Source organism: Schistocerca nitens, chromosome 6 (assembly GCF_023898315.1).
Source record: "Schistocerca nitens isolate TAMUIC-IGC-003100 chromosome 6, iqSchNite1.1, whole genome shotgun sequence".
NCBI classification, from domain to species: Eukaryota; Metazoa; Arthropoda; class Insecta; order Orthoptera; family Acrididae; genus Schistocerca; species Schistocerca nitens.
In genome coordinates this window covers 719113163-719136187 of record NC_064619.1, presented here as the reverse complement: position 1 = coordinate 719136187, position 23025 = coordinate 719113163, and the positions used below count along the sequence as shown (strand labels likewise).

The 23025-nt window shown below is 44.0% G+C and overlaps 1 protein-coding gene across 2 annotated transcripts in view; it reads left to right on the top strand.

Moving 5' to 3' along the window:
- LOC126262423 (uncharacterized) overlaps positions 1–3645 on the top strand; it is a 97197-nt gene extending 93552 nt beyond the window's left edge. For both annotated transcript variants that reach the window (XM_049959058.1, XM_049959057.1), the window contains exon 6: positions 2128–3645. In XM_049959058.1, coding sequence (XP_049815015.1) covers positions 2128–3506 — 1379 coding nt within the window. In that variant the 3' untranslated portion in view covers positions 3507–3645. The remainder of the gene's footprint in view (positions 1–2127) is intronic.
- The last annotated feature ends 19380 nt before the right edge of the window (positions 3646–23025 follow it).

The following is a 23025-nucleotide window of genomic DNA, read 5'->3' as shown; positions in this document are numbered from 1 at the left end:
GAGCTAGTTGGCATATAAACTTGTACTACTGTAGTAGGCGTGGGCTTCGTGTCTATCTTGACCACAATAATGCGTTCGCTATGCTGTTTGTAGTAGCTTACCCGTACTCCTATTTTTTTTTTATTCATTATTAAACCTACTCCTGCATTACCCCTATTTGATTTTGTATTTATAACTCTATATTCACCTGACCTAAAGTCTTGTTCCTCCTACCACCGAACTTCACTAATTCCCACTATATCTAACTTTAACCTATCCATTTCCCTTTTTAAATATTCTAACCTACCTGCCCGATTAAGGGATCTGACATTCCACGCTCCGATCCGTAGAACGCCAGTTTTCTTTCTCCTGATAACAACGTCCTCTTGAGTAGTCCCCGCCCGGAGATCGGAATAGGGGACTATTTTACCTCCGGAATATTTTACCCAAGAGGACGCCATCATCATTTATCCATACAGTAAAGCTGCATGCCCTCAGGAAAAATTACGGCTGTAGTTTCCCCTTGCTTTCAGCCATTCGCAGTACCAGCACAGCAAGGCCGTTTTGGTTAGTGTTACAAGGCCAGATCAGTCAATCATCCAGACTGTTGCCCCTGCAACTACTGAAAAGGCTGCTGCCCCTCTTCAGGAACCACACGTTTGTCTGGCCTCTCAACAGATACCCCTCCGTTGTGGTTGCACCTACGGTACGGCTATCTGTATCGCTGAGGCACGCAAGCCTCCCCACCAACGCCAAGGTCCGTTGTTCATGGGGGGGGGGGGGGGGGGTCCATAACTTCACGTTATGATTGGCGTGATGATCTGCCTGTGTCTCTTACATGCAATTACGTACTCGCAGAACACAGGCTAAGTATCATCTTCCTATTATCACTACTGAACCTCTCAAAGTCTGCGACCGAATTGGGCCCGCCCAGCGATCGGCGGCTGGTTAAGTCAGCGTTGACAGGGGGCGCTGAATTCTGTTTTGCTGGAGGTGTGGCGCTGCCTGCTCTTTCCACTGGCCCGCTGGTCAGCGCCTTGCTGATTTCTCGGTGCTGTGCTGGTCAGTGTGCAGTCGATGCTTGAGGACTGCAGAGTTACATTTTAAGAGTTCTAAACTGATGCAAGAATTCCTGGCAGTGGGTTGGGTCTGAAGTGACAGTAGGGTTGTGAGATTGTTGCCTTTTGGTTTGCCTTGGTCCGAGTGATTTATCATATTCTTCTCCAAAATCAGATTCGTGGCTTGTGGAAGCTTGTCGAGTTCTTCTACTTCCACACTGTTTTCATTTTGTACTTGAAGCTCATAATTTTAGGGTGAAGTAGGAGCCGGTCGATTATCAGACTGTGGAATATGGCGAATAACAGATGGAATTGAACTGTTCCTCTTTTCTTTATTGACAATCGTGCCTTTATAGGTGGAGTTAAGCAGAAATAGCAGCCATCTGTATGATCTGTAGACTCCCACCAAACCAGAGGTACAAAAAAGCCATAGATCTCTTCATTTTTCAGTCATTCCCGTACTAAGTTAACAACAGCTGCACAACTTATGCGGGGCCCATGACTAAATCCTGGTTCCCTAGGTTCATCCCATTATAGTGCTGATAGGCAGTCTTCACAACAGGTATCAGATTGTGTTTCTCTTGTGAAAATGTCATTTCACCACTAATACAATAAAATTATCCACTGAATTTAAACATTTTCGTGGAATATCAGTTCAACAAATGTTACAGTTCAAAAGCGCAAGTAAACCAGAAATTCTGCACTAAGTGCAACTTAGTAATATAAAACTCAGAGTCACAGTAACAGTAAAAATGTTCTTAACCTATGTACAGCTCGTGAACGTGGTGTGACAACTCCAAAACAAAGTCACCCCACACTGACAATGCAGACCAATGACCTGTCGTTGTTTCTCCAAAACAAGAGCTAATCGGTCATTTTATGATGATTTTGTCATCAAGCTGGTGAAAACATGTAAGGATAAGCAGTGTTTGAGCCCACAAGATTTTCATTGTTGGGCAGTGTAATTAAAACTTTCTGTGTATCCCTGGGACTGTAAGAATTAAGAGGTATTTTTACGTAGCAATGTTTTCCTCATGTCCATTGTCGACAAAACAGCAATACATTAACAACACTGTCTCATTGTTCGCAGGTTTTTCCTGTTCCTGTCCTCCGTTCGAGTGCGTCTGCACACGCCAGACAGTGGGCCAGCAGGGCAGCTTCTACACTGACTCCCAGTACCAAGGCACCGTGGCACACACGGACTGGCTGCAGGAGCACCTGCACCAGATGGGAGCTCTGCCAGTGCACGAAGAACCACCCCCGGTGCCACCCTCCTTCTTCGGCCTGCCGGCCGAGGACAGCAGCGGTGCAATCCAGTCGCACCACCACCAGCCTCAGTACGACTTCACTGCCGCCGCCGGGGACCTCTTCCAGCCGGACGAGATCTTCCAGTTGGACCAGCCCTTGCGGACTCCAGACTATGGCGCCCTGTTGCACCACCAGCAGCCACCACCGCACCCCCACCACCAGCACCACAGCCACGAAGACCTGCTGGAGCAGGGCCGGAGTGGCAGCGAGGCAGCACACTCGCCTCCCATGCTGCTGGACCTGGGAAGTGGCGTTGTCAAGTCTGAGCCAGCACCGGAGCCCTACTGGCTGGTGACGCAGCCGCAGCCGGCGCAGCACCACATCACCGCCGCCGATGAGAGTGACAGCTGCTCCAGCAGGTTCGCCGCCTGCTCCCCAGACAGTGGTGCGCCCATCACCACCGGCGTGGACGACTCGGTGGGCAACGACGGCCTCGGCTTCGGCGACCCCTCCTTGCGGATGCAGTGTGCTGAGGGTTTGCAGAGCGTCCCCTGCACCACGCCAGACTTGCAACCGGATTTGGCAGCCTCAAATAAGAACGACGTCGACTGCGTGCCAGTGCTCCCCTATGGTCTCGAAGACGGCAGGGATAAGATGCAGGTGGCGAACGGACAGTCCAGTTCTGTGCACAACGTCCAGGGCATGGTCTACTATGACGCGAGGGACGCTTTCCAGCACCACGATGAGGGCCTACACGAGTTCCATTCCTACAGTTCGAGCAGCGAACACCTGTACAAAGGACGCCCCCAAGACCAGTCTGACCGAGTCACGTGTGAAGCGAGTAATGAGCTCCTCAAGAACTACCGGTATCCCACTGGTGACTCCACGTTCGACCCACGACTGCAGACGAGGGATCTGATTACCCCGGGTTTCGCCACAAACTGTTCCTCTGGTGTAGCCATGGGTGACGAGAACGTCCACTGCCCAATCGTCGATTACCCACTCAACAGTGTTGTCGGGATGTATTGCACAGATGGTGACATTGAAATGCAGGACAGGAGAAACACTGCGAGTGGTGACAGCCTGAGAATGATGTGTGTGAACGCTTCTGATGACCCCATGCACGAGTTCCGAATAAACTGCTCCTTACCCAGTGACGGCTTCCACTCACCCCCACACTTCCACGGCAGTCCTCACTTTCAGCACGTAGCAAACCACTGATGTCCAGAGCGAACGTTTGCACGTGGCGTTCTACTGACTGGCTCACTTTTGTTTTACAAAGTTGCTGTTACAGATTACTTCTGAAGCTTCATGTTTGTACATAGAATAAATGCTATATTAGCAATTCTATTATTGAAAACTTTTTTAACTTTTTTACTTTATATGCACGAAATCCCACAGTGTTATTCTTATGATTGAACATAAACCTGTACCATATTTTACCTTCGTGTATTACGCAATGAACTGCATGAACAACCTGGTGAGTTGGTTTTTCGTAATAGAAGGGCTTGGTTCCAAACAATCCAGTAAATCTGATTGTATTAGTACAGATCGTCTACCAGGTTACTGTTCAGTCAAAAGCGAAATGCCATCTGATTTGTGGAGACCACCAAATTACCCGTATCAATAAGTATACGATTATATGCGACAAATACCATATATTACACTTTCTTCTGCTTCACAAGAGCACTGATAAAAAGATGGTCTGTATTTTATCAACGCCCTTACTTACTGACTCATGTTACCTACAGTTTCACAAATGTTGGTCGTTTCCAAGTAAATCTGACTAAAACTTAAACTAACGTCTGGCTGGTGAAATATTCCAAGCATTTAGAATATGTAATACTTGTAACACAGACACAACAAATAAACCAACAGCCGTACTTTCATCTCTAATTTATTCCACAGGCAACCGGTTTCGGCATTCCATTAAGTCAACATCAGGCCCTGTATGGCAACAAAGTGGCTAAACCTGTACTGTCAGATAAAATATAAAGCAAAAGCGAACCAGTATCCGCACCAGCGTATGTATCACAGCTGCGCACTCGTAAACGATCTGAGCGCTCAGACTGTTTACGACTGTACAGCCATGGTATGGACATTGGTGCGGATAGTGGTTTGCTTTTGCGTGATACTCATATTTTGTCTGACATTACAAGCTCAGCCACCATCATACCATAGAGGGCTTGATCAGGCATGATGGAATGTCGAAAAAGGTTGCCTCTGGAGTAAATCAGAGATGAAAATTCGGCTGTTGGTTTATTTATTGATTGTTATATCCATATATCGTCCTGTTGTCCCTCATAGTAAGGATGGATTAAGTGAAAAACTCATAGACAGCTTAAATTTATGTAGAATGAAGCGTATTCGTAGGAGATGTCCATTAAAAGGGTGGTCAGAAGAAGCACTAGCGACGGGCGGAGAATCAGAAAAGCTGCAGTAACAATATTAACAGTTTGGTTGTGACAGAGTGAATTGGAATTGTTTGGAAGCAGCACCTTGATTTTTGATAGCTGGGAATCTGAGGCTTCAGTTAGTACCACAAACGTCTTGTCAATGGACGCCGTAACTTCCTCTAAATTATAATCAATAATAACGTCAGAACTAGCTAGGTACAGTGGTATAACTAAAGAGATCCAATAACAAGACAGTTGTGACAAAACGCGATGCACAAAAGATGTTACTGCGATAGGAATCTAGTCCAAGACTAGAAATCAAAAAGCAACATCGTTAGTATAATTAGCCTATAATAGCGAAAAGAAATTGAATGTTCTTAACTGCATTCCAACAGCCTGCTGAAAATCATTCGTCAAATTGAGTATCCGGATTTGAAAACCCCCAGTTAGGAGAATTAACGTCAAACCAATGCAACTACAGACAGAACGAGAAACTAAAGTAGACTTACCGAGTATCTAATAAAACAGTTTATGTTCGATGTGTGTGGGAGCAACCTAGTCTGGTATTATCGGCTATGTTTCCTTTTTCACTTAATTTACATACTTTGTGCCAGAACTATTAAATTTTACAATGAATCATTCAAAGAAAAAATATCGCCTTGACGTAATTACGTTCCTTTTGCAGTGTACTGGAAAATTAAAATCGCGAATGTGATCCTTCTTTCAGAAGCATTAATTTTTGTTTGTAGTTTATGATAATATACGTGTAAATATCCAAAGGTGGAATATTTCAAATCTTAGCCCATTGCAAATGTCATATCTTTTCAAGATTATCCCAGCATGCTGGAATAATGGCACATGGCTTTCCGGATGGAAACGTTTAGGAGGGGAGACCTTCCAAAACTATTGTTCGAAGCCAGAAGAATGGAGTTAATTTCCGTTTAGTTTGTTACTGAGATAGGCCCAGACGAAAATATCACGGTAGGTGCAGCCTGCACCACCTAGGCGTATTAATTTTAGAGGTTATACATTTGTGACGAGTCACATCTACCTTTGAGCTATTGTTTCCGCATCGGTTCAGACTGCAGGACGCTCCTGAGTAGAGCTAAGCTATTAATAAAATTCGTATCCAAGATTCGCCATCTACTGTCTATTCAACTGAGACCAAAATAGTGAGACGCGACAGTACTAATAGGAGAGCCAGAAAACATTAAAATGGGTGTTCACAGAACACAAACCGGTAATCTAGAATTACGCCCCGCTCCGTTTATCTGCGGCGGTAACTTTTTTTTATTGTTGTGTCCATCAATCCTTTAGGTACTCCGTAGAACGTGTTTCTTCTATCCTGCGTATTTTGCTTATTTCCCTTCACGGTAGTAGCTCAAATCCGAGCAGGTCTGTGCATTTCAAGCAACAGGCGAAATTTTTTGCCACTGTGTCCATTAAATCTCACACGAAAATCGTGTTTAGTTATGCCATCACCCATCTTTATAAATTAAGTACAGATATTAAATCCAGTAGTTGGTAAAGATTTTCGATTAACCACAATTTTACTACAAAAAGAAAATTCTTATTTTTTAATTTTTATTAACAACCACGTTACATCAAAAAATGTTTTACATGTTGAAACATCATACGTATCGAAAACAGAAATAAAATCGATAATTTTTAGGTCAACTGCTTTTAGCATCTGTGTTACAAAGAAAACAAATTTCGTGTTTTAATCAAGTTCCTTACACTATTATTTTGATTCCACTTCTCTTAGAAACCATATTCATCTGCCAGTACAGTCCTCCGTGAAGATTTTTTTTTTTTTTTAAATACTTGTCAGGGAGATGCGAAAATCACTCTCCAGATTGTAGCGCTCCAAGAATGGTGTTTCCCACTGTTACATTTCCCTCAATTTTCGGCATAGATAACTCCCACACAAGCAAGAGAAAACATCGGAAAATCTGAGACGCAGTCATTTGTTCTGTTCTGATTTCTTTCTGGTTCAATAAGAGTGAGGTTCGGTGGCTAGGTAGGAAAGTGGCAACTATGAATTCAAATGTTTCGGTTTCGATCCCCAGTGACTTCGAGAACTTTCATTTGTCTTTTATCGCTTCTGTCTCATCTGTAAATGTTTATTAATGCAAAAACGCCGATCTGCACCGTAGATCTGAATCCACATTAAACTGTAGGATTCCCCTACAACTGACTGGGTAAGTCAATTCAAAGTTCGGACGAAGACAACGGCATACCACCTCCAACTGGATCAAGACTAGTAAAGCACTCCCGCACTCAAACAAATCTTCGGATTGATGAAAGCTTTACCTTTTGAGAGTACTGCCCCACTGGAATACGTGCATCTCTATAATGTGTAAGAGTGTTGGTTTGTGACCGTAAATTCAATAAACTTCGTCACATACAGGGGTTGTACGTATTATGACAATATACACAATTTCTTGAATGAAACATGAAAGTACACTACTGGCCATTAAAATTGCTACACCAAGAAGAAATGCAGATGATAAACGGGTATTCATTGGACAAATATATTATACTAGAACTGACATGTGCTTATATTTTCACGCAATTTTGGTGCATAGATCCCGAGAAATCATTACCTAGAACAACCACCTCTGGCCGTAATAACGGCCTTGATACGCCTGGGCATTGAGTCAAACAGAGCTTGGATGGAGTGTACAGGTACAGCTGCCCATGCAGCTTCAACACCGTACCACAGTTCATCAAGAGTAGTGACTGGCGTATTGCGACGAGCCAGTTGCTCGGCCACCATTGACAGACGTTTTCAGTTGGTGAGAGATCTGGAGAATGTGCTGCCCAGGGCAGCAGTCGAATACTTTCTGTATCCAGAAAGGCCCGTGCAGGACCTGCAACATGCGGTCGTGCATTATCCTGCTGATATGTAGGGTTTCGCAGGGATCGAATGAAGGGTAGAGCCACGGGTCGTAACAAATCTAAAATGTAACGTACACTGTTCAAAGTGCCGTCAATGCGAGCAAGAGGTGACCGAGACGTGTAACCAATGTCACCGCCGGGTGATAGGCCAGTATGGCGATGACGAATACACGCTTACAATGTGCGTTCACCGCGAGGTCGCCAAACACGGATGCGACCATCATGATGCTGTAAACAGAACCTGGATTCATTCGAAAAACTGACGTTTTGCCATTCGTGCACCCAGGTTCGTCGTTGAGCACACCATCGCAGGCGCTCCTGTCTGTGATGCATCGTCAAGGGTAACCGCAGCCATGGTCTCCGAGCTGATAGTCCATGCTGCTGCAAACGTCGTCGAACTGTTCATGCAGATGGTTGTTGTCTTACAAACGTCCCCATCTGTTGACTCAGGGATCGAGACGTGGCTGCACGATCCGTTGCAGCCATGCGGATAAGATGCCTGTCATCTAGACTGCTAGTGATACGAGGCCGTTGGGATCCAGCACGGCGTTCCGTATTACCCAGCCGAACCCACCGATTCAATATTCTGTTAACAGTCATTGGATCTCGATCAACGCGAGCAGCAATGTCGCGATACGATAAACCGCAATCGCGATAGGCTACAATCCGACCTTTATCAAAGTCGGAAACGTGATGGTACGCATTTCTCCTCCTTACACGAGGCATCACAACAACGTTTCACCAGGCAACCCCGGTCAACTGCTGTTTGTGTATGAGAAATCGGTTGGAAACGTTCCTCGTGTCAGCATGTTGTAGGTGTTGCCACCGACGCCAACTTTGTGTGAATGCTCCGAAAAGCTAATCATTTGCATATCACAGCATCTTCTTCCTGTCGGTTAAATTTCGCGTCTGTAGCACGTCATCTGCGTGGTGTAGCAATTTTAATGGCCAGTAGTGTAGTTATTTCATCTGTTTTAACTTTTGCCGATGGGAACAGAAGGAAATAGGAAAACTAGTTCACTTTTGCAGCGGAGTGTGTGGAAAATAAATCCTTACAGTGATGTGAGCAGGGCCGTTGTTGATGCAGACTCACATCCTTCGCAGACCAGCTTTTCGCAGTTTCATCTTTCTTAAAATTACCATTTCGTACTCGAACATATAAAAGTGCATTCACTTTTCTACTTTGCTCAAGAATTAACGTGGCCGGGTACCTATACTGGAGAAAGAGCACTTCTGCCCGTTTATTTTATTCTCTACATATTTGTTTGGCAGGAACCATCTAAAACGATTCAGGTAGATGAGTTATCTATCCGTGGCAAATTGATACATCCACGTTCCGCCACATTATGATCTTCACCCACCACATGTAAAACTGTTAAGTATTAGTAAGCAGAACTTCAGACTATGAATCACCTGTCCCTGAATTAAATATTGCTCATCCTACTGCAAACTCTTTTGGCTAGAGGAGTCGAGTGTAACGTTTTGGAGATGGCCTCTGATCCAACTCTGAATCATATGGTACCTGCAGACATTCTCCGAACTCGAATCGCCCTTACTTCGTGAAGTGTTTCTGGGCGCCTGGATCTGTTTCATCCAGAAGAAAAGTGTAACACTGTTGCATTCATTACCAAACAGAAGCCTGTGATTCTAAGAACAGTTTCACACGAAGTGCAGGCGTTCCTAGCACTAGCTTTCGCATGCCAAGAGACAACCCGAGAGTAGAAGGAGGCCAAAGTATTCCCTTACTTGAAAGATAACAAGTGTCAGTAGCTTTAATTGTCAGGAATAGGTAACCAGAGAGTGGTACTGTGAAATTACGACCGTATGATTTTCAACTCCAGACAGCAGTCAAATATCTTGGTTTATTCATGGGCAATATGCTCCCGGGAAATTTAAACATTGCACACGCTACCGAAAAGCTCGGAAAAGCACTGAGTTTGTTACGTTTCCTAATGTGATGCAACTGAGGGAACATTCCAGATGGTAGGACAACCATTTTACCATAGTTTTATATAGCCTTATTTTCGTGAAGTCAGGGTGCTGTGGTTTGATTTCTCATTCGTCATTACGTCGTACTGACTTGTTGCAGTCCAAATCATCGATAGACCCCCTTGCCCCCATGATCCGCACCGTGTCCTACTCCTGTTGATGAACGATCACCCATTTAATATAAGACGTCAACATCTCAGTGCGAAATTGTTATTAAAACCGAGAGGACATCGAAAAACAAACTCGTCGCACACACTCATTCTGTAAACCACGTAGTGACCCGTTCCACGACCAAATACCAAGGACCGAGCGAGGTGGCGCAGTGGTTAGCACACTGGACTCGCATTCGGGAGGACGACGGTTCAATCCCGTCTCCGGCCATCCTGATTTAGGTTTTCCGTGATTTCCCTAAATCGTTTCAGGCAAATGCCGGGATGGTTCCTTTGAAAGGGCACGGCCGATTTCCTTCCCAATCCTTCCCTAACCCGAGCTTGCGCTCCGTCTCTAATGACCTCGTTGTCGACGGGACGTTAAACACTAACCACCACCACCACCACCACCACCAAATACCAGGATAAGTCAATTATTATCCGGAAGTTCCATGCGGCTTTTCGCGGATGATGCTGTAGTATACAGAGAAGTTGCAGCATTAGAAAATTGTAGCGAAATGCAGGAAGATCTGCAGCGGATAGGCACTTGGTGCAGGGAGTGGCAACTGTCCCTTAACATAGACAAATGTAATGTATTGCGAATACATAGAAAGAAGGATCCTTTATTGTATGATTATATGATAGCGGATCAAACACTGGTAGCAGTTACTTCTGTAAAATATATGGGAGTATGCGTGCGGAACGATTTGAAGTGGAATGATCATATAAAATTAATTGTTGGTAAGGCGGGTACCAGGTTGAGATTCATTGGGAGAGTGCTTAGAAAATGTAGTCCATCAACAAAGGAGGTGGCTTACAAAACACTCGTTCGACCTATACTTGAGTATTGCTCATCAGTGTGGGATCCGTACCAGATGGGCTTGACGGAGGAGATAGAGAAGATCCAAAGAAGAGCGGCGCGTTTCGTCACAGGGTTATTTGGTAATCGTGATGGCGTTACGGAGATGTTTAATAAACTCAAGTGGCAGACTCTGCAAGAGAGGCGCTCTGCATCGCGGTGTAACTTGCTCGCCAGGTTTCGAGAGGGTGCGTTTCTGGATGAGGTATCTAATATATTGTTTCCCCCTACTTATACCTCCCGAGGAGATCACGAATGTAAAATTAGAGAGATTAGAGCGCGCACGGAGGCTTTCAGACAGTCGTTCTTCCCGCGAACCATACGCGACTGGAACAGGAAATGGAGGTAATGACAGTGGCACGTCAAGTGCCCTCCGCCACACACCGATGGGTGGCTTACGGAGTATAAATGTAGATGTAGATGAAGCAGTTATAAAATTTTATTGTAATCAAATAGGAAACTTACATCATTTTTCGACGTAGTCTCCTTGCGTTTCAACGCACTTGCTCCATCGTTGTACAAGCTTCCTGATGCCCTCATAGAAGAAGGTTCTCTGTTGAGGTGCGAGCCAGGAATGCACCGCTTCTTCCACTGCTTCGTCCGAGGCAAATTGACGGCCCCTTAATGCCTCTCTGAGTGGACCAAACAAGTGATAGTCAGAAGCGGCAAGATCGGGATTATATGGAGGATGATCCACTACTTCAAATTTGAGTTTCTGGAGCGTTTCAGCAGTGTGGGCAGCAATATTCGGATGGGCATTGTCGTGCAACAACACAACACCTTTTGACAGCAATCCTCGGCGTTTGCTTCGAATTGCAGGCTTTAGCCTGGCAGTAAGCACCTTACTATAACGGACTCTGTATTTTGTTGTGTCCGTTTCTCCATAATGTTCCAGTACTGGACCTTGTGCGTCCCAAAAAACCGTAAGCATCAGTTTTCCTGCGAACGGTTGGGTCTTGAACTTTTTTTTTCACGACGAATTTGGATGTTTCCATTCCATACTCCGCCGTTTACTTTCCGGCTCGTAATGATGGATACATGTTTCGTCATCAGTAATGACCCTGTCTAAGAATTTGTCCCCTTCGTTACCAAAGCGATCCAAATGTTTTTTGCAGATGTCCAAAAGCCTTTGTTTATGCAGCAGTGTGAGTTGTTTTGGGACCCATTTTGCACAAACTTTATGAAACGCCAGACTGTTGTGGATGATTTCGTAGGCAGAACCGTGACTAATTTGCAGATGATGTGCCACTTCGTCAGTAGTTAATCGCCTGTCTAACAGAATCATTTCAGGTGAACGCTCAATGGTTTCTTCCTTTGTATCGGGCCGGCCGAGGTGGCCGAGCGGTTCTAGGCGCTGCAGTCTGGAACCGCGCTACCGCTACGGTCGCAGGTTCGAATACTGCCTCGGGCATGGATGTGTGTGATGTCCTTAGGTTAGTTAGGTTTAAGTAGTTCTAAGTTCTAGTGGACTGACGACCTCAGAAGTTAAGTCCGATAGTGCTCAGAGCCATTTTAACCTTTGTGGCGGTAAACCGTCGCCCGGCTCCTTCATCGTGCGTAACACTTGTGCGACCATTTCGGAATTTTTCAATCCATTCGTACACACTCCGTTGTGGCAAAACACTGTTCCCGTACTGTACCGAGTTTTCCGACCACAAAAATCGGATCACTGAACGTTGCTCTTCTTTGCTGCAAATAGGCAGCGGAGCAGCCATGGTTAACGGCACGGCAGCGATGACGAAACTAACCTAGCAGCTTGAAAATTGCAAAGATATAACGACAAATAAACAAAGCATGCGTCATCAATGTAAAACGACAATACTACCCAAATAAACAAAAATATAACTAAATTGAGGGTAATAATTAACTTATCCTCGTAGTTCTGGCTCGCGTGATCGCAGCGAACCTGATAAATAAATAACAATTATCGACGTGAACGTTCTCTTCAACTATAGCCTGGACAGAGACCTCCCCTCACTCGTGGTGGAGTTTACGACTGCATGTCTTTACGCCAACGGAAAATCTGTCAAGGAATTACGCTTCGTTTATGCCAGCCACCAATGTATCTTCTTTCACCCGGAGATCTCGCTAGCCCTGTCTCCGCTGGTTAACACCGACAGCACCTCGTTTGGTGGCAGGGGCATCACTTTGGATTGGGCAGTGTGCGTTTTTGAAGGATCCAAATTTCTCATGCCAGGGAAACGCCGGTATGCGGTCTCCTCTTTGATGTACAGATAGAAACTCCAATTTCACCCTCAAGCACCCTCAAGGAGAGAGCAGTGCAATCCAGCGCCCTCTATTCCTATGGCAAGGAGATTAGTGCCAGCAACCGTCGTCGATAAGCATTTTGGGAAACAGTACCGTTCAGGCAAAAACTGGAGACAGAAGGAGTCCATTCCCTGTGATTGAGACACTGTGAAAAGCATTCTGCCGGCATCACGGGACTTCCGAGCTCTCGTTTCTGGCGAGAAATCGAATACTTGCCACTCTCAGGACAATGTATCGAGCTCACACAGTCAATCATCACAAAGAGAAATGTGACAGCCATGTCACATCATCCCTTCATCCCTCTTCAGAAAGGAATATAATCCCCATCTAATATAATCACATTCGTCCACCACTTGGTTTAGGCATCCAAGAAACAAATTGGCCAATGTAACCAAGCAAAGGTAAATATCAGGACACGTGACGGTCTTCCAAGACAAATATTTGATGTGTGTCAAATTGCCTGCATGCTTTATACAAAAAATGGTTCAAAGCACTACGGGACTTAAAATCTGAGGTCATCAGTCCCCTAGACTTAGACCTACTTAAACCTAACTAACCTAAGGACATCACACACATCCGTGCCCGAGGCAGGCTTCGAACCTGCGACCGTAGCAGTAGCGTGGTTCCGGACTGAACCGCCTAGAAGCGCTCGGCCACAGCGGCCGGCATGCTTTATACAACAAACAATAAATAGAAAAATGTGAGAGTGACTACGGTGGCTCAGATTTCGCTCTTAAGGTAAATAGGTAAGCAACACAAATACATATGTGTGTAGAATATTGGTCCCACATGTAGATTTAAACTGCAGCTGATTAGTCTTGAGCCTGGGTTTTCATTGCAGGCCTGATTTCATAGTTAGATCGTTAATGACTTCAAAATTTTGGTGAAATTTGTGGGAATGAACATATAAAGATCTAGGTATAACATGTAAGCGCTGTGGATCACCTTATAGCAATATGTGTTTGCGTAAGAATAACGAAACGAACATTAAAAACAATTGCTTTTGACAAGAAACATAGTTTGAACACAATAGTTTACCTCACAGTAAAAAGGCTTTACAGTCCTGTCAGTCTATATTAAGTAACAAAATTTATTGTTAAATTAAATGTGTTTGCACAAAAACAAGTCTACTTAATAAATGTGGGGCTTCGTTAATGAAAACTCACACTACGTTGTACCAAAAGACAATAAACAAACTTTATTTCTCAAAGTATGCTCGCTCCTGCTACATGATCAATTGATAAATTAATCATTCATTTACACTACATTCAGCTACCTTATATTTGTGGTCTATTTAAAATTAACTCATGTTTACAAATAATCTCCCACAAACGAGGTATTTCCCATGTATGAAATACAACAAATAGAAACTTCTCCATCTGCGTATGTGCTCAGTATTAACTACGACTTTATTTTTATATTTCGTGCATCTCTAGCCCATTTTTACCCGCATGGTAGCGGACTGGCGCTCACCTCTCCTCTGCAACGGTCAGATATTTTCCAATTAGCATTGTAGGCACAAACATTTTTTCATCACCACTTGGAAATCCTAGGATGTAAATCCGTGGTTGGATATGATTTTTAAAGAAACGTTAAACTGTGTAGCTGTTGAAGCATCTAAAAAATGGCTGTGAACAAAAAAATGGTTCAAATGACTCTGAGCACTATGCGACTTAACTTCTGATGTCATCAGTCGCCTAGAACTTAGAACTAATTAAACCTAACTAACCTAACGATATCACACACATCCATGCCCGAGGCAGGATTCGAACCTGTGATCGTAGCGGTCGCGCGGCTCCAGACTGAAGCGCCTAGAACCGCTCGGCCACAAAGGCCGGCAAGCATCAAAAATAAAGAAAAACTTCAAATGTTTAATCACATAGTCAAATATACTTAAATGACAAGTTCCCACAGAAATATAAGTGTAGGAGATATCCAGTTCTCTCATTCAAATCTACATCGAGTAAAAAGTATTCCCCAAGAAAACTGAACGTTAATTTTCCTGTGCTATTCCATTTTGTTAGTACAAGCCATGAAAATGAGTAAGATACGCACTAAACAGGTAAGTTCATAAAGGGTGACAAAAATTCGCTCAAAACAATATATCCTACCACTCATAGCTACTTGCCGTTCACAAGTGCCACAAAAAAATCAGTAGTCCCTCACACAAATAAGATTAAAGCCGCTCGGCACTCTTCTGGCGAAACTGATGTCTGACAAAGCCATACTCTGCAGTGCGTCCTTTTGCCACTCAGAACCTCATAATCCCGTACACATAATCGTCTCTCATACATCAATAAAACGACCCTCGCCGTTCAAAACTCAATAGAAGTAAGAGAATCTACACCCAGGTGATACAAAGTCATGGGATAGCGATATTCACATATACAGCTGTCATTTCTATCCAGATGAACTAGACACATTAGACATTCAGTTTCGGAAATCGTTAAGGTATTCAATATTCCGAGATCCATAGTGTCTAGAGCCTACCGAGAATAACAAATTTCATGCATTACTTCTCACCACGGCCAACACAAAGGTCGACGGCGATCATTTAACGACCGAGAGCAGCGGTGTTTGTGTAGGGTTGTCAGCACGAATAGACAAGCAAAAATGCGTGAAGTAACCGCAGAAATCAATGTTGGACGTACGACGAACGTATCCATTAGAACAGTGCGGAGAAATTTGGTTTTAATGGGCTGTGGCAGCTTACGACCGATGCTGGTGCCTTTGCTAACAGCACGACATCGCCTGCAGCGCCTCTGCTGGGGCCATGACCACATCGGTTGGACCTTAGAAGACTTGTAAACCGTGGCCTGGTCAAACGAGTCCCGATTTCTGCTGGTAAGAGCTGATGGTAGGATTCGAGTGTGGCGCACACCCCACGAAGCCACGGACCCAAGTTGCCAACGAGACATTGCGAAAGTTGGCGGTGGCTCCATAATGGTGTGGGCTGCGTTGAAATGTAATGCATATTCGTCTGCTTGGAGACCATTTTCAGCCATTCGTGGATGTCATGTTTCCAAACAACAATGGAATTCTCATGGGTGACAGTGCGCCATTTCACTGGGTAAAAATTGTTCGCCATTCGTTTGAAGAACATCCTGGAGAACTCGAGCGAATGGTTTGGCCACCCATATCGCCCGACATGAGTCCCATAGAATATCCATGGGTCATAAACGAGAGGTCAGTTTGTGCACACCACATTTTTTTTTTTTTTTTTTTTTTTTTTTTTTTTTTTTTTGTCATCAGTCTACTGACTGGTTTGATGCGGCCCACCACGAATTCCTTTCCTGTGCCAACCTCTTCATCTCAGAGTAGCACTTGCAACCTACGACCTCAATTATTTGCTTGACGTATTCCAATCTCTGTCTTCCTCTACAGTTTTTGCCCTCTACAGCTCCCTCTAGTACCATGGAAGTCATTCCCTCATGTCTTAGCAGATGTCCTATCATCCTGTCCCTTCTCCTTATCAGTGTTTTCCACATATTCCTTTCCTCTCCGATTCTGCGTATAACCTCCTCATTCCTTACCATATCAGTCCACCTAATTTTCAACATTCGTCTATAGCACCACATCTCAAATGCTTCGATTCTCTTCTGTTCCGGTTTTCCCACAGTCCATGTTTCACTGCCATACAATGCTGTACTCCAGACGTACATCCTCAGAAATTTCTTCCTCAAATTAAGGCCGGTATTTGATATTAGTAGACTTCTCTTGGTCAGAAATGCCTTTTTTGCCATAGCGAGTCTGCTTTTAATGTCCTCCTTGCTCCGTCCGTCATTGGTTATTTTACTGCCTAGGTAGCAGAATTCCTTAACGTCATTGACTTCGTGACCATCAATCCTGATGTTAAGTTTCTCGCTGTTCTCATTTCTACTACTTCTCATTACCTTCGTCTTTCTCCGATTTACTCTCAAACCATACTGTGTACTCATTAGACTGTTCATTCCGTTCAGCAGATCATTTAATTCTTCTTCGCTTTCACTCAGGATAGCAATGTCATCAGCGAATCGTATCATTGATATCCTTTCACCTTGTATTTTAATTCCATTCCTGAACCTTTCTTTTATTTCCATCATTGCTTCCTCGATGTACAGATTGAAGAGTAGGGCCGAAAGGCTACAGCCTTGTCTTACACCCTTCTTAATACGAGCACTTCGTTCTTGATCGTCCACTCTTATTATTCCCTCTTGGTTGTTGTACGTATTGTGTATGACCCGTCTCTCCATATAGCTTACCCCTACTTTTTTCAGAATCTCGAACAGCTTGCACCATTTTATATTGTCGAACGCTTTTTCCAGGTCGACAAATCCTATGAAAGTGTCTTGATTTTTCTTTAGCCTTGCTTCCATTATTAGCCGTAACGTCAGAATTGCCTCTCTCGTCCCTTTACTTTTCCTAAAGCCAAACTGATCGTCACCTAGCAGATTTTCAATTTTCTTTTCCATTCTTCTGTATATTATTCTTGTAAGCAGCTTCGATGCATGAGCTGTTAAGCTGATTGTGCGATAATTCTCGCACTTGTCAGCTCTTGCCGTCTTCGGAATTGTGTGGATGATGCTTTTCCGAAAGTCGGTTGGTATGTCGCCAGACTCATATATTCTCCACACTAACGTGAATAGTCGTTTTGTTGCCACTTCCCCCAATGATTTTAGAAATTCTGATGGAAATACTTTCGGAATGATGGACGACAATAGGGGCAGCGCGGCTCTTTCTTTCTGCATGGGCTCCACGACGAGTTTCTGCACTATGCCGGGAGAAGGGAGGTCCGACAGGATACTAGCTGCTATTCCATGATTTTTGTCGCCTTAGCATAAAGTCTCCACAGAAGAAAACTGACTGTCTTAACAAAAAAGATAAACATAGTGTTCTTGAACACAGCACAGTTGGGATGAGATCTTCCATAGGACAAGTGAAGAGGTACAATACACCACATTTTGTTGCCGTTTATTTCCCGTAAGCAAATATCGACTGAAATCTCTCGCTGACTATATCTACAACATTCCAAAAAGATGTATTACACTTTTTTTCAATCAAATTGCCAAGTCATTCATGTGCAGTGAGAGGTAAAAGCAAGAAAAAAAATACATGGGTTCTCCGGCACTCACGTCACTTTGCTAGTCGCGCCTGAATCCGACGCCCTACGCACAACTTCGCAAACAAAGGAAATTATTATGCTATTTCGCTGATAACTGTAGCAGTATTTAACAGTGGCACAATATTTTCCCGCAAGAGAATCAATACGCGGAACTACACTACTGCCCATTAAAATTGCTACACCAGGAAGAAATGCAGATGATAAACGGGTATTCATTGGACAAATATATTATACTAGAACTGACATGTGATTACATTTTCACGCAATTTGGGTGCATAGATCCTGAGAAATCAGTACCCAGAACAACCACCTCTGGCCGTAATAACGGCCTTGATACGCCTGGGCATTGAGTCAAACAGAGCTTGGATGGCGTGTACAGGCACAGCTGGCCGTGCAGCTTCAACACGATACCACAGTTCATCAAGAGGAGTGACTGGCGTATTGTGAGGAGCCAGTTGCTGGCCAACATTGACCAGACGTTTTCAATTGGTGAGAGATCTGGAGAATGTGCTGGCCAGCGCAGTAGTCAAACATTTTCTGTATCCAGGAAGGCCCGTACAGGACCTGCAACACGCGGTCGTGCATTATCCTGCTGATATGTAGGGTTTCGCAGGGATCGAATGAAGGGTAGAGCCACGGGTCGTAACACATCTGAAATATAACGTCCACTGTTCAAAGTGCCGTCAATGCGAACAAGAGTGACCGAGACGTGTAACCAATGGCAACCCATATCATCACGCCTGGTGATACGCCAGTATGGCGATGACGAATACACGCTCCCAATGTGCGTTCACTGCGATGTCGCCAAACACGGATGCGACCATCATGATGCTGTAAACAGAACCTGGATTCATCCCAAAAACTGACGTTTTGCCATTCGTGCACCCAGGTTCGTCGTTGGGTACACCATCGCAGGCGCTCCTGCCTGTGATGAAGCGTCAAGGGTAACCGCAACCACTGTCTCCGAGCAGATAGTCCATGCTGCATGCTGCTGCAAACGTCGTCGAACTGTTCGTGCAGGTCTTTGTTGTCTTGCAAACGTCCCCATCTGTTGACTAAGAGATCAAGACGTGGCTCCACGATCCGTTGCAGCCATGCGATAAGATGCCTGTCATCTCGACTGCTAGTGATACGAGGCCGTTGGGATCCAGCACGGCGTTCCGTATTACCCTTCTGAAACCACCGATTCCATATTCTGCTAACCGTCATTTGATCTCGACCAACGCGAGCAGCAATGTCGCGATACGATAAACCGCAATCGCGATAGGCTACAATCCGACCTTTATCAAAGTCGGAAACGTGATAGTACGTATTTCTCCTCCTTACACGAGGCATCACAACAACGTTTCACCAGGCAACGCCGGTCAACTGCTGTTTGTATATGAGAAATCGGTTGGAAACTTTCCCCATGTCAGCACGTTGTAGGTATCGCCACCGGCGCCAACCTTGTGTGAATGCTCTGAAAAGCTAATCATTTGCCTATCACAGGATCTTCTTCCTATCGGTTAAATTTCGCGTCTGTAGCACGTCATATTCGTGGTGTAGGAATTTTAATGGCCAGTAATGTATTAACCACAAGTGACAGAGTATATGCGAAATCATATTAAGCCTTATTAGTAACACGGATGCTATGGGAGTCATGCTTATTTCCAGCTTCCTACCCCCACGCTGCATATTAAACGTAGTACACAAATCAATACTTCTGTGTTATGAGCACAAAATGAAAATTATTTACGTCAAACTATCCTGGTTTAAACGCATACAGAAATGAAAGTCAGCTGATTTGGTTAACAGGCGAATATCGAATCTCTGCGATTCCATTCCTCCGTTTTCCTGCTCTCTTTATGGACTTCGTGCAGCGTTTCGCTGACAAAATCTATCGGCATTGTTTCCTCACCCCTGATTGCGCCAGTTTCCTCTATGGTTCCGTGACCTATAACTGTTCCTCCTCCCAAAATTTTCGTTCGCAAGTTCATCCTCAAATGAATTGCCTTGTGGCTGTCTGTCATAAAATTCTCTCTTCTATCCCATCACAAAATTCTCTCTTCAGTCTCCTCTCACGTGTTTGTCCGGATCCGTTAGGATCAATCTGCAAACTTCTAGATCACCCTTCTCTACAGAAAGTAGGGATCTGTTATGTTCTGTGGGCACCATATTGATGAAGAGCTGCCTTAGCCCACCGGTATTAAAGAGGTGACGAAGAAGCTGATTTCATTTTAAAACAAGATTAAATTACGTAGTGTGTGTTTGGAGCTGCGTAGTTCACAGAGGTAGGATCTCATAATGCTATGAGCATTCGATTCTGCTCCACGGTTGACCAATACAGTTTCTTCAATTCTGCCTGAAATATGCAAACGTTCTGCAGTCTACCCCTCTCGGATCAACGAGCGAAAATCATCCTTGTGCAAAAATACATCTGAACAAGATTATTCATTCCTTCACAACACAGTATTCTAGAACTGCGTCAGGAAAGATATTTCCTTGTGTTTTTCTATGTCCTCTTCAGACACAAGCAAAATTTTTCTATTATTTCAAATATTTATTGTTAAGAGCGTGGCATATGGACGTCTTAAATGAGCACTGTAGTGGTAGTTTTTAGTTACTACTCATCCGAATAGAGATTTTCCTATGTCTAGTCGGCCGGACTTCATAATTTACTCTTGGAAATAATTAAGAAGTGACAATGTTAAGTTGCTACAACATAATTTGTGGGTCTATCTACGACAACAATGACGATAAATAATAACAGAAAACTGGGTATGACATTCGTACTTACGTTTCTCTCTGGAAGACAGTGCAGAGAGATCGCCAGCTGTGGCCGCCATGTCGTAGTGGGCCTAACATTTCAGTGTAGCCGGCAGCACAGGAGAAGTATCACTGAGAAAAAATTCTGGAGACAGCTAAAACATCCAGCGTACTGGACGCATGGTTACAGCGCAGAAGAAACTGTTAATTGCTCTTAAAGCAAAATAGAGAAGTAACGTCCAGGCAGCTGGACACGGGGACTGCAGAGGATATATGCAAGAACCACCCTGGAAAATTGATCGGATCGTTCAAAAAAAGTTGATGTTATGACTCAGAAATTTAAAAAATGTTATTGTGACCTGCACAAAATCAAGGAAGTTCACGAAAATGCTGCGTGAAGAATTTTTTAAATGTGTCGTTCTTCCATACGTGTGACAAGAAAAATTTCTTTGAGATACCGATTCGTGCCGAGGACAGACTGATCAGACATTTTACGATCAAATGTTTGTAGATGAAAGAAAGGTATGCATCTACATCATAAAAATTATCCCGCCGTAATACACTTCACTACCCAGGTTAAAATTTTCACGAAGAATATTCAAACTGCTCCCGACTTGCTAAAGATTAACAGAGGAATCGCTTCGAGAGAAGATCCCATAAAAACACATTCTTCAATTTTACATCAAATTAGTGTACCTGCTTTCACAGGAATGATCAAATATTCGTGGATCGCATCGAAGATGATCGTTTCTGAAAAATCCTTGTGCCTTGTGCAAGGCAGTTACAAAATTGGAGGGATGCTGACCCCATTCATATGTGTATATTTTCTGTATGTAGTGTAGTTTTCCCATACACATATTCTGAAGTCCTAAAGGTACTTATAAATTACTCCATATAAAGGTTGATTCAGCTGCTCTTCCTATGGGTTTTATGCAACCCACAACACCTTCAAAACCACATGTGAGATTTGCATATTCTGTTGCTCACTATGTGCAGGCTATTAGTCTGCACAATAACCCCGGGTTCGGTGTGGGGCGGCGGTGGGGTGGGTGGACTGCTGTGGCCTGTTGTGGGGTCGTGAACCGCTGATACCGCCGACAATGCAGTACGCTTCTGTGCTGGTTGCTGTAGGTCTCACGCAAAACACTCCCCTCTGCAAAGGCAACCAGAAAAAGTGAACACACTTTATTTATACACTCTGCGAGTGACGTAATTTTGGTTGCATGATTAATTTTGGGGTAATAACTCAAACTGCATTACACTGAAAACGTTTCGCCTCTGTTTCGCTGATTGGTGTCTCATTATTGTTTCTATGTTTGAAGACGTACCCAAGCGAAAAAGACGTATTAGTAAGAGTGATATGTGAAAAGAGGACGTCGTGGACGATTTTTTTGTGTCTGAAACTGCATGGTGAGAGACCGGCCGAGAGGTTGGGGAGGAGGGCTGGGGAAGGGGGGGGGGGGGGGAGGAGAGAAGGAAGGAATGGTGGTGGCTTGAAAATTTCTCACGCGGTGGTAAAACCCCTCGAGCCCGTCCTGCGTCTACCTGTAATAAACCAATAGCCGAAAGTCTGTAGAAAAAGTAGGTCGGACGTTATGCGTCCTGTGCTGGTATCAGCTGCGCTGTGACGTCACTAATGATCAGCTTCTGCTTCGGGAAAAGCGCTATAACGTGAGAGTCACCTATTTAGCCGTTGTGTTTGTAGTATTTTTAGTTTCTGCTGGTTTTTTAAGTCACGCATGTTTCGAACTGAAATATGCAGAAGAAAGCGTGTTCGAAATGAGCATGCAGTTTTCTAAGTTAATTTTGCGAAACGTTTTAACGGGTAAACAAGATATGTATAACGCTCACTTTTATTCTCTATTCATCACTGTATTCATCAACTAACTGGTAGACGTTTTTGCTCAAGAAATCATACAAGTGTTTTATTTGTAAAGAGCATCTAAATTATACTCCGTACATCATAAGAATAAACCTGATGTAAAGAAACACAAACGCGGTGATTGGTCAAAAGCCGTAGCACACATACACTGATGTTGTTACGCTCTTGGAAGTAGTTCCTAATTATGTAAAATATATGTTATTACTAAGTTACGTTAAATGAAACTTTAAGATATTAAAATATATTAACAGCCATCAACGTTTTACTTAATTACGCTTTGGTTATGTGGTTTTATTTCAAAAATCGTGTATAGTCACAGTCTCCGCACTGATGTGCCCTGATTCTCGCGCTATTAATATGCAGTATGGAAATGGCTCAGGCTGCTTCCCGTTCTGCAGTGAAACACGCGTGTAGAACACGGTTAAAAGTGCAGAGAAACAGGTTGTTCTT